The 16,977-nt window shown below is 38.4% G+C and overlaps 1 protein-coding gene across 2 annotated transcripts in view; it reads right to left on the reverse strand.

Moving 5' to 3' along the window:
* The window catches only part of MET (MET proto-oncogene, receptor tyrosine kinase), a 70,276-nt gene extending 56,619 nt beyond the window's left edge, over positions 1 to 13,657 (reverse strand). The window contains exons 1-2 of one of the 2 annotated variants that reach the window (XM_066318989.1): positions 12,443 to 13,657; positions 427 to 618 (exon numbers count right to left, since the gene is read on the reverse strand). In XM_066318989.1, coding sequence (XP_066175086.1) covers positions 427 to 618; positions 12,443 to 13,642 — 1,392 coding nt within the window. In that variant the 5' untranslated portion in view covers positions 13,643 to 13,657. The remainder of the gene's footprint in view (positions 1 to 426; positions 619 to 12,442) is intronic. The other variant, XM_066318988.1, reaches the window with a different exon arrangement.
* Between the last annotated feature and the right edge of the window lie 3,320 nt (positions 13,658 to 16,977).

The raw sequence follows: 16,977 nt of genomic DNA on the forward strand, positions 1-16,977 counted from the left end.
GTAAGAGACCATACAAAGGTTATTTTTGAAGCTGTTTGAATAATCAGCCACTGTTTTAGATCTTTTTGCCCCAGCTGGGGTTGAGGTATATTTGATGTCTAACCAAGACAGTGTTTTCATTTTAGTCCTCTTTGAAAGTACTCTTGTTTGTACAGACCAAAATTGTCCTGTGAACTAATACAGCTGGAGATCATGGTAGAATTTGCTCCCCAACCACTGTTCCAAACCACAGACCCCAGGTAAACACTTAAAATACCAAATGCTCTATTAGACAATTTATTTATGTTCCAGTATTTTATTGGGTAATTTCAATTTTCGAATGCCCTTTTAAACTGGGGTAGTAATGCTCCTCCCTTTTCACCATCCTGCTAAACTCCAGTATGTTTTTTTATTGTAAAGTTCTTGTAGTAACGTGGTAGCATTTACCTGCATGAAGCGTCCCTCTGAGGTTCCCAGGTTAGCAATGGTAAGGTTCCCTTTGGTGAAGATGGATATTGAAGTTAACAGGACACTGTTGAACTGGCCCATGAACAAGTCAACCCTCTGCAGAGGAGTAGTAACTTCTAAGCGATATTCATCATCCTGTGCTCTGCAGTATGAAGCGTTCCTTGAAAAAGCCTGTTTGGAAATGAAGTACAGATGAGTACTTTCTTTATGAGCAGCACTAGATCTTTGTCAGAATGAAGTCATTTAGCACAAATGCATTCGACCAAAAGCATTTTAAGATGTTTCAAACTTAATTGCTTCATCAGTTATGATGTTCCATGAGGAGGGCAAAAACTTCTTAATGTTATGGGAATGTTTCTACTAACTTTCAAAATCAAGTCTTCAGGAATAAGACATAGGGTCTTCCTTTAACTAGATGATAGGTATATAAGCACATATATTGAGGTATCTTTTTTTAGTGACTTCTTTAATGCTGCTTCTCCAAGAGTCTGAGAATTCTTGTACTGCAGAGCCTGCTCAGTGACACACCTACTTCTAAAACAGTTTCCTAGAAAAAGATTCTCTAACAGCAATGTGATTTATTACATTAAAATAAAAAAAAATTCCAGTATTCTCCTGCCTCTATTTTCACCACCTTTTTCAGAGATAAGACACTAAAGTGGAAAGGAAGCCAGAGAAAGAAAAGAGAGTTAAGTTAGGAGAAACAGGTTTCTGTTTGTATGTTTAAATTAAACTGTGGGGAAGACAGATTTTTAATTACTCAGATTATTGTATTGATCATCTATGGTTCATGTGCTATTTCATCTGATCTCTGTATGTCTTGAATGTACAAAAATAATAGCAGCATTTGCAGGATTTTCTCTCTCGTTTTGTGAATAGAGATTGCATGGTTTTAATTTTCATGGGAAAAAGGCTTGAACAATACACTTTAAGTTATCTCTGAAGAAGAATACAACCTCCTAACAATTCAATAGTAATACATTAACTGTTAATTTCATGATTATTGATAGTACATCATCTGTTTTGGGGACATTGTATGAAGATAATAACCAGGAATCCCTTAAAGAGTATTTAACCAGTTTAAATTTGGAAGACATGTAGCATGTTCCCATTGTGACATACTTTATGAATAAACATTTAAGAAGATCATAAAGGATCCTCTGGTGCTTTCCTCTGTTGAAATCAACAGCAAGCTTAATTTCTCCTATTTTTTTACTGATTTGTTTTTTGTCACAAACACGTTTTAAAAAATCTTTCAAGAAGCTTGAATGAAACCTTTCCAAGACAGTCAAGAGTCTTTTTACTAAGTCAAATAGACTTGCATCATACCCTTAAAGAGCATGTAGGACTAAAATTTTATTGTCTTCTTTTCTAGATTCAGATGTCTTTCCTCAGAGTATGAAAAAGAAAACAATGAATGAAGAATTTCTTGTTGGCCTAACTCTGTTGAATCCTGGACTGAAACCCAAGGCATTGAAAAATACTATCAACAAAACATTCAACCTAGTAGCTCAGCCCTTTGTTGTTGAATTGTGATGTTTCTGAGCTGAGCCCAGCAACAGCACTGGCAGATGAGATTTTCTGTGGTCCCTTGGAGCTGCAGTCAGCAATGGTGCCAGCTTTTCTGAAGGTACCCTGTCAATTTACTGTATTATGTAGGTGAAAGCCTTCATCAGACCAAATAAGCTGTTGAAATCTCTGTGTAGTGCCTTAATGATACAGAAAAAGGACTTCTAAATTAGATCTGGTACAGCAGTGACTTAACAGTTTGGTTATCCACATACTAAAGGTTTTACTGTATTAGTTTTATTATTAACTGTTAATATATAGTGTATTTTGTTCAGCAGGAACTGAACTAATACTCTGAACTAGGAACACTGAACACTTTTAAGTATTTTTTAACCACGTGTTTAACTAGGTTAAATTATCAATGGGCAAGTTTAGCTTTTCTTTGTTTTGGCCACCAAACAAGTAAAAGCTGTATTATTTTGCACTCATATCCTACCCAGTCTAAAAGTATTTCTGAAACATCTGTGCAGATTACTCATACAATCAGTATGAACAGTTCAAGTGCAGAAAGATATACAGTTTTCATGCTTTTTGAAATAAGGCAGATTTCTGATTTTACCCTCCCCCAACATGGGATCTTTGCTCTTTCCTGTAACTGCTTTTTTCCATAAGCAAAGACTTTGGAGAGAGATGTTTCTGTGCTAAGCCTAAAGTACTTCCTCCTACACAGTCATTTCAGCACAATTCAAACATCCTAACACGCTGCCTCATGAAAGCCTATTCAAGCTCTTTGGAAAAAGTGGCTAGATTTCCCTGCTTGCCCTGACACCTTTCTTAGCCTCTCCAAAGTCAGCTCAGCCACAAAGTCAGCTCAGCCTTCCTCAGAGATGCCATAATTTTGTCTATCTGCTGAAGAACCTGCAGATTGTTACACATATGGTTCTTACAAAACCTGGTGCTTCATGGATTAACCATAAGGTAGGGTTGGCTGTTCAAGAAATAGGAAGGCTTTGATCTTTGAGTAGAAATGCAGAGATTAAAGGCTACTTAGAAAACTAAAGGAAGATTGATAACAGGGAAAACTTTGTCAAAGATGCTGCTTTAAATCAACACTTAAGCCTGGTTCTCTCTCTCTCTCTCTCCCCCTTCCAGTATACACACAACTATCCATTTGGCTGTCAATGTGGAAAAATAACTGATGTCAGATGATGCACTCTGGATGTTATGCCAAGTTCCACTGAGAAATATCACAACTATTGAAATAGACGATCAGAGCACGGGTAAGTGCCTGGGTTCAGCTGCATTGCTTCTCTTGTAGGATGAGGGGTGCCAATTGTGCGTGTGATTCATAGAGAGGGCTTTGTTACTGTTAAGCTGGCACAGGTGTGCTGCTGGAATGCAGTGAGGTGTGAGCAAGCCCTGCCTTACAGCTGTGTCCAGAAGGCTAGAAAATAATTAATGTTATCTTATTTGTTCATATGGGAAGTTGTGGTGTTTTGGAATTTATCCTTGATTTGGTCCACAGAAGACAAACATGCCAAAAACGTCTCTGGACATTGCTGAGCTGAGCTATCAGGAGCTGTCACTGTTTTGCAGCTAACTGATGGTTTATATACCATATTCAGTGAGTATAAAAACAAAATATTTCAGACAGAGTTGCATGTTTGAAGCCAAAAGCAAAGTGGGGAAGGAATTCTTAAAGAAACTAATGAAAATTTTAGAAAAATACCTAGTTAGGTCAGTGTCAGAAAAATGATCCAAAAATCTAGTTTCTTGTCTGAATACTATAGCTAGGAAAAAAAAATCCAAATATATTTTTGTGAGCTTTTCTCTAATTTGCAGTGACTGCAAACTGGAGTAACACTCCTCCAGGCTCATTCTTCTAGAGCTGGTCAAAATCTGCTCTTAGTTAAGTGCAGTGCTCATATAGAAAGTGATATTATGTATATTATCTTGATATTATGTTTAATGTCTTGAATAAACGGGAAATCAATTACTTAATCACTGCAGAACATTTCATACTGTCTTGTGAGCCACTTGAAGGACATAATTAAAATTTAATTTGACAAATTGGAGAAATGGTCTGAAAGTAACTAGGTGATATTTCCTAGTGTCAGTCATAAAATACTGCAGTTGTGATGTAAAGCTCAAATGAAAGTAGGAATATGCATGAGTTTTATTTCCTGGTGGTTTGTTTATATGACTTTTAACTTGTTGGCTGTCAGGAATCAAAATTCTAAGTATCAAATTTTTGTTCTGTTATGATCTCTAGGATTCTCTCTCAAGACAAGTGATCACATACAAGAGCCAACAGCATTTCTCCTTTCATAAAATCAAAGAATCCCTTAGGCTGGAAAAGACCCTTAAGATCCATGGCGTAACACAGAGTAGGGAGAAAAAAGCTATTGTTAAATGACCTGGATCCAGATGTCAGCAAATGGGAAAAATCTTTTTCCAAAGTTGCTACTGTAGAGTTTCTGAATTAATCAGTGATTCTACATAACAAATTGGCTACCAACACCATTAAAACCTAAGAGAGTATATAAGTTCCTTTTCTCTTGTAGAAGTCATTGAATTAAGATGAATAATCAAACTACAGTTTCCACTGTGGGTCCTACTGGAATCAAACACATAATGGTGAAGAATTTACATGTACAGCAGACTCTGAGCAGGAAGAGCAACAATAAGGAACACAGAAGAACCTTATAATATTTTCCTCTCTAAATATTTCCATGTATTTTCAGCCAATACAGCTTTGCTGTTCTTGATACACCTTAATTTTCTGAGTAGTCTGCACTATTTCTCCTCAAGTGAGAAGTGCATTTGATCACTGCTCCTCTCCACTGAAAATACAAGAATGTAATTCTGGCACAAATAATTCAGTGAGGCCAGGTAGTTAGTGTCTGAGGATGAGACTGACTTGATCATCGTCATGGTAATGATGACTCTTGTAATACTAAGGAAGGGGAAAATGAATCATATTGAAGGGCTCAATTTTGCCAGTGGAAGCCAATTCATGTGCTAAACAGTTCCCATAGAAGCAGAGCCACAGGGCTTCTGGTTTCTTCTTGACTGGTGAACAACACCTTGAGGGTGTGTGGATGCTGTGAACTCAGTCCAGTGTTCATGCAGGACAGAACATGTCTAGGACAGGGGACTGAGATTTCTGTTTCTAAGAACTACTACTGAGGCAATGAAGCTTCACTCTAAAAGGTAGAAGAGTTTCTTCCTCTTCTTGTTTTAAACAAAGAATTGTTACCCTTTTCTTCCTTCCTCCTCCTCCTCCCAATACTCCTCATGTATTTGAAAGCAATTCAAAGATTTTTATATGGAATACAGAGAAAGCATGTCCCTTTCTGAGAATGAAAATTTTAAAAGAACTCAATCAGTGTAAAATTTTACATAGTATCATTTCAGTAACTCAATACTTGTTGCTTTGATCTACTCCTAAAATGAGATGGGGGAAGGAAGTCACTGTACTGATGCTCCACTTAAAGTAATAGGTAGAAAAACATCCATGTTAAATGTAATTAGTTAATACAAATTAAGATGATTTCATGTTCTTTTGTCAAGATCATTCAAAGAGTTATTTGCTTTTGTCATTGAACAGTACTGCATTAGTTCTCATAATCAGGTTAGTGCATTAGCACTAAGTAAATCCTATTGATTCAGCAGACAAAATGGACCTAAGTAATCTTTGTATTTTGCTGATTTCCTTTATATTAATTTAGCATTTAACTCAGTATACAGATTATCAAAGAAGAGGTGTTGACTAATTACACATTTTTAAGAAATAAAGTAGTGCATTGTGGATATTGTGCTGATGAAAGCAGTTTTGCCATACATTTTGTACTGTCTATTAGGTGCATTTTTCATAGAAGTCCTTATTAACATGGAAGCTGTGGTAAAATAGAAAAGCTGGGAATTCCATCTAGACCAGTTATCCAAAGACAATGCTGAGTGTGAAGACCCTTATTCCAAAAAAACATTGCACAACAACTGCTTGTCTAGCCAAAACAGTGGTGCAAGATGTGTGGGACAGAAAGAAGTAAAAAAACTAGAAGAAAATATTGCAATCTTCCATAATTTCCACGACTATGTATAAAAGCAGGTGACATCTGCCTTAAGAAAATTAAGTTGCCATTATCACTTCCTGCAAGATCACTTCTCTAGCATTTCTTTATTTTCACACACCCTGTAGACAGTGCAAGTAATAATTTCATATGGCTTAGACTTGCTTTCTGAACCATTTATGCTATGGATCTTCTTCCTCAGCATTATTACTCTTTTTTTAATTTAGTGTGGGATTTGATTCTGGTTTTACTTGTATGTTTGGAAATGAGGAGTAATTCCACTCTGATGCAAAAGCTGTCTGAGATCAGAAACCCACATGCCACCTAGAAAGTTTGAGTAACAGAGCTCTCTCCTGTATAATAATTACCTACTGTTGCTTTAGTGAGCTATAATGATGGCCAGATGTGGTCCTGAGTCAGAATAAGTAGAGTAAGTAGAAAACTGCTGAGGTAAGGTGGGTGCTGAGTGAGCTGAAAGGCAGATGTCTGCTTTGTCAGGACTTATGTGTCTCTCCATTGTTTGGCAGCAGAACACGAGGAAAATTCATTGCTTGCTTAGATATGTCAACCACCTACCAAGGCCAGACAGGATGAATCCAGGACTTAGATCCGCACACGGTGCACTGCATAATCAGCTTCTCTTTCTCTGGAACTTGGAATTGTGCTTAAAGAAATCCAAGCAGATCTTTCAGAAAGGGCTGAGATGGTCCCATTGCAGAATAGTCATCAGCAGATTTGACGTGAACTTAATCTGGGATTAAGGAGTCTTAGAATTTGGTCTGAACCCAGGAAAAGAGGCTCCGATCTGAATACTATACATCTTCAGGGAGCATCCTTATATCATATAACTACTAGTATAAATTTTGGAAATCTCCTGTTGTGGGACTGTAAAATTTTTCTAATTTGCAAGGCTACATAAGATAAGAAAATTATACATTGTCCAGTTCTAGTCTTTAGATTTATTTAGGAGCCTTCAGAACCTGAGACATAAAAACCACACAAACAGATATCCACTTTAACAAAATAAAAATTACTTTCTGCCTGAAATGATTTCTGTGTAATTCCAGAGAAAAGCAGCAGAGTCACTTTTCAACAGTAATAACCAATAGGGAACCCTGCATTCAGTGGAAGAATTTGATTAAAAAGTCTGGAAATAGAACATTATTAGTAACTCAGGCTGATAAAGCGATGCCCTTTGCAGAAAATGGTAGTTTAATGGATACTACTTTTTCACAGAGAAATCCAGCTTTCATCAAGAAGATGATAAAATGCCAAGCAGTAACACTGGGAAGCAAGGAAAGACAGGTCCCCAATTGGACACCAAGAGAAGGAGAACTGTGGGTTTTGCAGCCATCAGTGTCTAAGAGGTTAGCCCCCAAACTCCATAGCCCCTGGGGCTCGGAACAGTCTGCAAAGATATCTACCAGTCGGGATTGTGTGGTACTTTCCACAAAAACTCCCTGAGTTTTTCCTTGTCTTTTTCTCAGGAACTCCCTCATGAGAGTGTCCACAAGGCCAGTCCTGGAGATGGAACAGCCCTTACCTATGTAGCCAAGTGTTTGCTCAATCTGGTTCAGCCTGACATAACCTTACCCAGACCCACACCCATGCTCATGCCTCACCTCTACACATTCATACCTGTGTCCCTCCCATGCAGTTTAACTGCTTGCATACAAATGGGAACAGATTTTGTGCCCAGGCACAGTGCTGTATGCCATCTAATATAGCATTTCCAGAGGAATAAATGACTGAACTAACCTAATGGATTCTGGTGCCTGTCTTTTAGAGAAAATATTCAGTCACATTCTACTCACAATATAAAAACATCTCCATGCGGTGAGATTATCTTAAGTAATTTACAACAACCCATTTTAATCAGAGATGTGTGGTGTTATTTTTAAACCTGCCAAAATTTTATGCCAAATGATGTGGGATATTGCAGTTACAGGGCCTCCAAAGAGTTATTTGTCTCTGTTTATTTTATTAAATATTCTTAGACACAGCCTTAAGACGACAGATCAATAAGTGCCTTTGCGGTTTCCTGATAGAAGGCAGCAATTATTTTCTTCCATTACAATATAAGCATAACCTAATTTTACTCATCAATCATGTCTGTAAAGGTAATATAGAAGCATCACCACATGTTTATTTTACCCCCACTTTGTTTTTTGTTTTAGTGATCTTCTGTTTTCCTTTCATGTTTTCCAACTGTTTATGCCTTTCATTTGACAGGAATTGTGACCGGTTTGTCTTGCTTTATGAAACTTTCTGAGAGCGTGGTGTCAAAAGCCTGCCTGTGGTTTCTCTTTTCCTGTAAGGTCTAAGTATTTTAGGAACTTACCTGTACAGAAAACAAAGACATAAGATCTTTACAGAACTGAATTTGAATTTCATTTTTAGTGGTGGTTTATCATGTAAGTCCATAATGATTAAAGTCAGGTAATTTGGCTTACAACTCTTTTGCATGTAAGAGATGCAGAAAGGACAAAAAAAACCCCTGTAAGTTTTTGATCTGTGACAACTGAAATGTATAATTGAGATTGTCAAGGCTCAAATCAACTCATCTTCCTCACTTAAAAAATCCCATTTAATCCATGGTAAAGATGCACACTACTGGACTATGTCTGCAAATGAAGTAAGCAGCATTTGTCTCCTCATCTAAGGACACCTCTGCTTTGAGGATACCTCACTGGGGTTGATAATGACTAACTGACCAAATAAACTATGCTTAAAGACTACATCCAGTTTTCCCTTTGCTGTGGGAGATTCCTGAACAGTGATTCAAAACCCCCCACAGCAGCTACCTCTCAGATATCTTTGTCCTGACTCAAGCAATAAAACCTCCTTACTACTATTCCCAATTTTTCTTTTAATTCAAAGCCAGTTCTGTTTCCATCTTGCTGTCATTTAAGTGTCAGCCAGATCTTCACTGAAGTAAATTATTATGCAGTACTAACTGGTCACAGCTCTGCTGAAGTACATCTGGCATCAATCAGATGCTCCATTGGATTCACTTTTCCTAACTTCAATGAGCCCAGGTTCTGGCTTAATATGTATTACACTTAAACACAACTGGAAATGTTTTATTTTGATTTTATGAAGTTTTCCATGAGTACTGGAGTAAGTGAAGAACAGTTGTGTCTGGATTTATATCTTGTGGTGGGTTGGCTTTGCTCTTCAACTAAACTCTAATGGAGACTTTTTCCATGGGTGAGCAATACCTTCTTCAGTCCTCGTGAGTCCTTCTCATGTTTAGAAAGGTACTCCTAAAATTTCATCAGTTTCTGTAGCCTGAGCCTCTGGATTCACACTTGAATTCACATCTTTAAGAATTCTTATTGCTGAGGCTGTAAGGATAACTAACAGAAAGACCACAAATAGCACGACCACATCCCTTTAAAAAACAAGGCCAGAACAGCACAAATTTTGCCAATTGCATAAAGATGAGTGGAAATTTTTCTTATTCTTTCTTTTAATATGAGAAGTACAAGTTGAGAAAGTGTTTCAGATGTATCGTTCAGGTTTATTTTGGTCTAATTCTACTTTCAGAAGCCTCAGATTAAACAGTCCTCAGGGACAGCCACTTAAAAAGATGAACTACCCCAAGACCAACAAAATTATGTACAATTGTCTTATGGGACTTTTTTTGATAACATGAAATGGCTTTCATCAATCAAACTCTAAATGTAAATTATCAGAGAGCATTTCCTTGCAAAGAGTGCTAGAGGCTCATTTTTCTTTTTAATGTTGAAGTTAGTGGTATACCATATTCACTGCTGGAGTGTTTTCACTGTCCTATGACTTAATTTTGCAGTGGTCAGTGCCTTTCACTTGCATGAGTGGTCTGTGGTTTTATTCTCTTGACATCAAAGGGAAAGATCATCTTGGCTACATTACAAAAACAAGTTTTGAACTCTGCAAAAATAAACTGTGACAAATTTTCAGATTTTTTAAAAGTTTTCTTTTATGTTGATGGTTACTTAGAAAAAGAGGAAAAATGTTTTATGCCCTCATGTACACTTTTACAATGTACAAAGAAGAGTCTAAGAAGAGTTGGGGGGTTTGAGACTCTTCTTTTATTAATTATTTTTTAATCTCCATTAAAATCAGAAAAGACCAAATTTGACATTTTTGGGACAAGCATGAGAAATAACGTGCTTTGTTTCTTCTGCCTGCTCCTTCCCTTCCTTTACATTCCAACCCTTCAGGTCTACTTTACACACCAGAGAAAAACAGGTGTATAAAGGATGGCTGGCAAATTCTTGCCAATCTTTTTGGCTAGTTGAAACCTGAAAAACCTCAAAGGAGACTTTTTACTGGAGCCTTAATGAGTCCTCTGGAATAAGGCAAAGGAAATGGAATGGCAAAGCTTGACAGTCTTGATATTTCAGAGTTAAGCAAATAATCAGGACAAAAATTTCTGACTGCCTTTATGCCATTTAAAAGAACCACAAGAAATCATAGAAATATTTTTCCCTTTATCAATTTAATGTAGCAGAAATCAGAGCTCTGATGACATTTTTTGAAAATAACCAACTATAATAAACATGTCAGCAGTACAAGACATTCATTCTGATATGCAAAGCAGTGGCAGCAGACTCTGGAAAAGCTTTTGAAACACGAAAGTACTTCCCAGCATGTGAAAAGCAGCAAATTATTCTGTCAATATTTTAATGGTATACTTTGCTTTGAAGAGATCACCTTTTGAAATGGGCGTATAGGCAAGTGCAGAATGAGATAAGTTAAAGGCCATGAGCTTTAAAGACAGTCATTCACAAATCATATACCCCAGGAATATAGAATAAAAGTACTTTCAGAGAAGGACAATAGTTTTTGTTAAAGATGAACTGAAAAAAGAAAAAAAAAAAAAAAGAAAAAAAAAAAGAGGATATTACTACCTGAAATGAAAAAAAAAATAGGACAGCAATAACACAGTGAAGAGAGATAAGCTACTGTCCTGAATGTTTGCTAATTTGTTTTCAGTTCTTGAAAATTGCCTGCCCCCTCCCAGAAAAAAGGGAATGAAATGCTATGTCTGTTGGGGCTGCTGTATCAGCATCTACTGGCAATGCTGGCATCATCTGGGTTGAACACCTGGAGCCTGCTATAAGCAGTCATCCCCCAAACGCCAAGGCTGCTGTGGTTATGCTCAGACTACTTCAGAACCCCTCTGAACATATTCCTGCTACTGGGGACAAGCCACAGGGTCTCTGTAATGGGTTCTTCTCCCCAGACTGCCCTGTCTCACCTCTGGCAGGGGTGCCAGAGGTAAGACTCTGCCCTTCTCTTTGATAAAACAGACGCCCACCTCCAACGAGGGCATTGTGTCAGCATCCTAACCTGATGTCCTGTGCTGAGCAGCTCTGCTGAAGAGGACACTGGTCATACTTGGGGTGAGGAAGACCTGTGGCTCCCACTCTCACATTGAGCTGTCCCAACAATGGGATATGACAGATACTATCCACCTCTGAATGCAGGTTGAGCTGTTGATTTGTCCTGACATAGGCCTCATACTGGCTGAGCAGAGCCTCACCACAGAGGCTCTGGCCCTCTGGTAGATAACAGCATGCCATCTCTGAGCTCCAAATTTCTTGTATTGCAGAAAAGAAAGTTCCCCTGGTAGGATATTTAAGGGCCTGCTTCATAAGCAGGTGACTGAAAGTTCTAATGTTTCATGTTCCAAAGTAACTGTTCAAAGTACCCAATTCCCAGATTCTGTATTTCTTTTACAAGACCTGAAACTAGACCAGACACTGGCCAGAAGGGAAAGGGAAAATTTCTGTGCTTCCTCTGCTCACGGTATTTCATATGGTTGGACAGCAGCAACCCCCTGAAGTCAAAATGTGCACAGAAAAGTCAAAAGTGCACAGAAATGTAACCCTCCCACCTGAGCCCTCATTCAGATACAGACTTCACTGACACTTCTTTCATGCAGAAAACTGATGTCAGTCAGACTGTTCCTGTACCAAGCATGAGTAACTACATTACAATCTGGCTCTTCATGGCATAGTCCAAACCAGCTCTTTCATTTTTTTCTGAGAAGGGCAGTGATTCAGCATTAACATACTTTTAAGTATGTGATGTTTTTCAAGGACTGTTCAGTGCACATGAATGTTTATGAATACTTTTCTTAAATATTAAAAGAAATAATCTCCTAAATGCTCCATTTATCTGCATCATAGTTTCTCAAGCAAAAAAACCTACATTTTTTAGCCCCATAAAGGCCTCAGCAATTTTTATACTCAATTTACAGGAACTAATCCTTTTAGAGATAATCAACAGTAACGCTAAGCAATCTGCAATGATTAGGGACTTATATTTTCTAAGTGAAACTGAAGGGATGGATACCTGGCAATGGAATAGGCAAAGAGAGAACCCAAGTCCCAAAATGTAACAGATCAATTATCACTTACCCTGTTTAAGCAGTATTTGCTCTCCTTCCCATAGAAGTGTTGGAGACATTTCATGTTCTGCTTGTCAACAATCTTGTTGAAGAACTCGTTGATGGTTTGCACAGAGACGGCGCAGACAGCAGATCGGTTGGTTGGTTCAGAAGAGTCTGGTTTGCTTTGTGCAAAAACACCATAGAGGATATCATCGTTGAGCCCAAAGCCCATTTCGTGTGCTAGAGCTGCACCAGGCTTGCTTACGTAGGCAGCTTGCAAAATGTTGAACACCTCCTTTCGGATGGACCTCTTTCTTCGCTTTTCAGTGAAAATGCACTCAAGAGGCATCTCCATGTAGGAACGCATCTCTGAGTCTAAAGTGCAGAAGCGGATAATTCTAGTGTGAAAAGACTGTGAGTCAAGAGTTTCTCTCTGTACAGTCAAAAAATAGACAAAGTGATCATTTTCAAAGGCATGGACATACCTAATGGGATACGAGTCACGGAACTGAGGGAGGATATCTATGTAAGATTGATCTGTGAGAAACTCAAAACCGTCCTGTGTTTCTTTTAATCTTCTAACTGATATTGAATGCAGCACATGAGGGGGCTGAAACGTAGATGTCACAGTATTTCCAACAAAGAAGTTGACAAACCTGTCCTTTTCGGTCACCAAAACTTTGGTTCCTAAAGTGCTAACAACACAGTCAGGACAGTTATCTGCTTCTCCGTCCACCTGGGGTGAGTACATGCAGTGCACCTCACTTTCAATGTCGGCAGGGTTGTCAGGGTGAATGATGTGACGGTGGCAGATGCCTCCGGACACACTACCACAGCTAATGAGCTGATCATCATAATAAGTTTCTAAAAGCAGTGCCATGTTGACGTTATCCTTCCATACGCTGTTAGATAAATTTGCTTTATCTCGGCAGTCTTCACATGGTGCACAGTCAGGGTTCTCCAAAACAGGCCCAGTCTTGTACACAGAAATGTTCTGGAGTGTTTCATTTAGTACGTAAATCTTATTGACTGCTCCAATATAAACATGATGGTTGTATAAAACCACGTTCTGTATTGGTGTGTCTGCAATGAAGTTGGGAAGATCATATTTTACACCAAGATTCATCTCTGATTTTTTAGCTGCTTCTTTGCATTGTCCATGGCTCCTCTGCAGCAAGGCAAACAGGAATACGATAAACCCAGAAGGATATGCAATAAAAGGCTTCATTGTCAGAGATATAATCTGTCAAAATATATTTAATGGAAAAATTGGTTATATTTCATACACTAAACAGTCAGTTTATCAGACAACAGAAATCTGTTTCTAGGCTGCATGTAGTAGCTGAACTATTTCAGTTTAAGAAGTATTGCAATCTTGCTTAGTGTCACAATAGTTGTGCTAGAAATGGCTACAATCCCTGTTCATTGTGGGTACCCATTTCACTGCCTTTTGAACAATTCACAGAAGGATTTTCTTATGAATTATTTCTCAAGACACCTCAGCATGTTGTAGAGCAGCAAAAGAGAGAGGAGTACTTCCACAATGGCATTAAACCAGCTGACTGATATGGTTTAGAACAGGATGCTGTACACATAGCTGAAAGCAAAACTGCCCAGGACACTTAGGACACAACGGCACACAAAGCAGTTGGAGCACTTTGACGTATGGATATAAGATATTTGTCAAGTTCCCAAGGGGCTGATCGGGTTCCTAGCACAACTGATCAAAAGTATGAAGTAGAAAAGACATGAAATAATGTGAAGATTTGAGCTGGAGTAGACTTATACTCTGTTGATATCTTTGACTGACCAAGGCAGAGACATTTCTCCACCAGACCAAAGGAAGAAACCACTCTCTGTCTCTCTCTCCCTCCAACTCCTCAAATCACTGTCTTTCATAAAGGCCTAGTTTGGAAAAAATAATGTCTTTTTTCAGCCAGCCCTACTTCTTGGAATAGTCATTCTCCCTAGTGTTGACAAGGCTTTGTAATGTATTATTAGAATATTTTCTGCATCATGTGGTGCTTGGCATGTGCGAGCTTTATTTTAGGCCCTGTACCACAGCAGTAAGTCACTCTGGTGAGCTTTATAAGATACAGGCGTATCGCTGTATCGTAAACAAAGGGCTATCAAGTGACCTACAGCCATTAACTGATGAAATCAAACCACCTAGCACTTTTCCCTTTTTTTTTACATCGCCACACAGTTGTTTGATGTGGCTTGAAAAACCAAAGGCAGATGACTTGTGTGATATTTCACCCCCTAGAAAGATCAATGAAATGAACTGTGGTTACGAGTGTTTCAGTGCAGTATCCACATTATGCCCTGTCACGCCAGATATTTTCTATCAACATCATGACACAGTTGCTAAGCCAAATTTAGTTTCTTCATGAAGAAAACAATTATGCATTCTAACAGCAATATGATCACATACTTTGGGAAAATCCCTCTAGTTTGACTGTAGTTAGGCAACTGTTGCTAATCAAGAAATGCTTGTGACCAGTGAGAGAATTTAAAATAGACGATCTAGAAAATTACAGATTGAATAATAAGACCAACTTTTTATTTCATTAGGACTTCATGCAAAATAAAAATATGACTATAGACCAGAACTGTTTCAGCTGCGTAGAAATCTAGTGTTTTTACTAAATTGGTTAAAACAATCCATCAATAATTCTTCTGGTGCTTTATTTTAGCATCCAATGAATTCCTTCTGTGGTTTACCTCTTTAATTGCACAAAATAATAGGTTTTGGAAATTAATTGTTCTTCCTCTCTGTTATCTGATAAGAATCATGATTGAGAGTCAGGGATAAAAATCAGAAACACAGGCTATTTGCAAGTATTAGCTGGTAAAAACAAGTCACACTTCTAGCACTGAAACATAAAGATCTTCCTTCAAATCAGTAACAATTTTCTGATATTAATTAGTGGTAACAGAACCCAGGAAAGAGATCTAGCCTGGATTTGAATTTGAAAGAAAAAGAAAAAAGAGAAAGGATATTGCTATAATTATAAAATAGTCCCAGTACACAAACTGGTGACCTCCACATTGCATAGGGCAGGAAACTGTCTTCTCACCCTTTAACATCTTGCTATCGTGATTTTTTTTCTGCTCTGTGCTGGGATGAAACCAAGAGCTTTCAAAGTTTGTGTAAAACACACAGAAGTCACACATGATCCAAGAACAATCGTGTCACATCCTGCCTGGTCAGTGCCAAGTGAAGGTCCTAGCACTGGGAGAAGTGGGAGCCTGGTTTGACTGTCTGCCTCTTTTCAACCAGCACTTCTATCCAAGAAACTGCTGAAACTGATGCATTCCTGTAGCTTCACTTCTGATGAGTCAATATATTCTGACAAATACGAGATTAAGCAGAAAATTCAAAAAGTGCTCTATTTCTAACACCAGGCAGAGGTAGGTATATTGTTTACTGCAATAAGTTTAAACCCACTTAACAGAGGTGGCCCTGCACTGGAGAGAGGAAGCGATGGGTGGGACAAGAGTTGCATGAGGATGAAGCTGATCAACCACCAACACGAGAAAAAAGGATGGAAGGAAGGTTACTTGACAGGCATCTTATTTGTTGAAGGTTACTTGACAGGCATCTTATTTGTTGCAGTATACTCTGTGCTAAGTTCTCATAATGTTCCCAAATAGATTCCCACCAACATGTCTCTCAGTCCTCAGTTTACAATCCTCCTTATTCTTCCAGTGTCTGAAAAAGTGGATCCCCACTTGTCCAACAACCAGTACCAGTGTGCACTGCAGTGATATCTACAGCCAGAAATACTATCTGACATATTCTTTCACTCAAACCATATTTTGGGATCTGAGGCCAGTATCCTCAGATAATCTGCTCTCCCTACATTCAGTAAAACACCACTGATTTCAATCTATGGTCTTGGAGACAAAAAATTCCACCTTTCACTCCTTTAGCAAGTGAGGCTAGAATGGAAAATTTAACAGTAAGAACAGTATGAACAAAGGTGGGATCCAGTCTGATGTAAAGGATGCCAGGAATAATAGGTACTTTATTTTGCCTACAGGAAGGAAAATATGAGCAATAAATGAAAAGCAAGTCATCTTTTCTATTTCAGTTGCATTATAATGCTTTCCTTTGTATACTTTTGAGATGTTTCAAGCATCTTCCCAGACAGAAATGAGCTGATTCCAGCCTATGGGAAGCTCTGGCTCAGATTCATGGGCAGCTCTCTCGGGAAGATGGTGCTCCACAGTCCATGTCTCCAGCATACTGTGAATCTTCTCTCAAGGTGCCTGATACGAGAAGGAACATGCCCTATGGTGAGACATTTATAGCTTAGTGAGAACATAGGAATCATGTGAAGAGTACTGTGTACTTCAGAGTCCTCACATTATACAAACTCTGCTGCTTCTTACTTAGAGTCTCATGACATTTGGTGCCTCTTTTAATCTGCATTTGACCCAGGTTTTTTCTCTATTCCAACTCTGCAACCTCCAGCACAGAGCTGCTCTTCTGTAACCTCCAGACCAGGTCACTGCAAATATGCTTCACCTGACTACATCCTGAAGAAGCAGAGAAAT

This window comes from Sylvia atricapilla, chromosome 5, assembly GCF_009819655.1.
Source record: "Sylvia atricapilla isolate bSylAtr1 chromosome 5, bSylAtr1.pri, whole genome shotgun sequence".
Lineage (NCBI taxonomy): Eukaryota > Metazoa > Chordata > Aves > Passeriformes > Sylviidae > Sylvia > Sylvia atricapilla.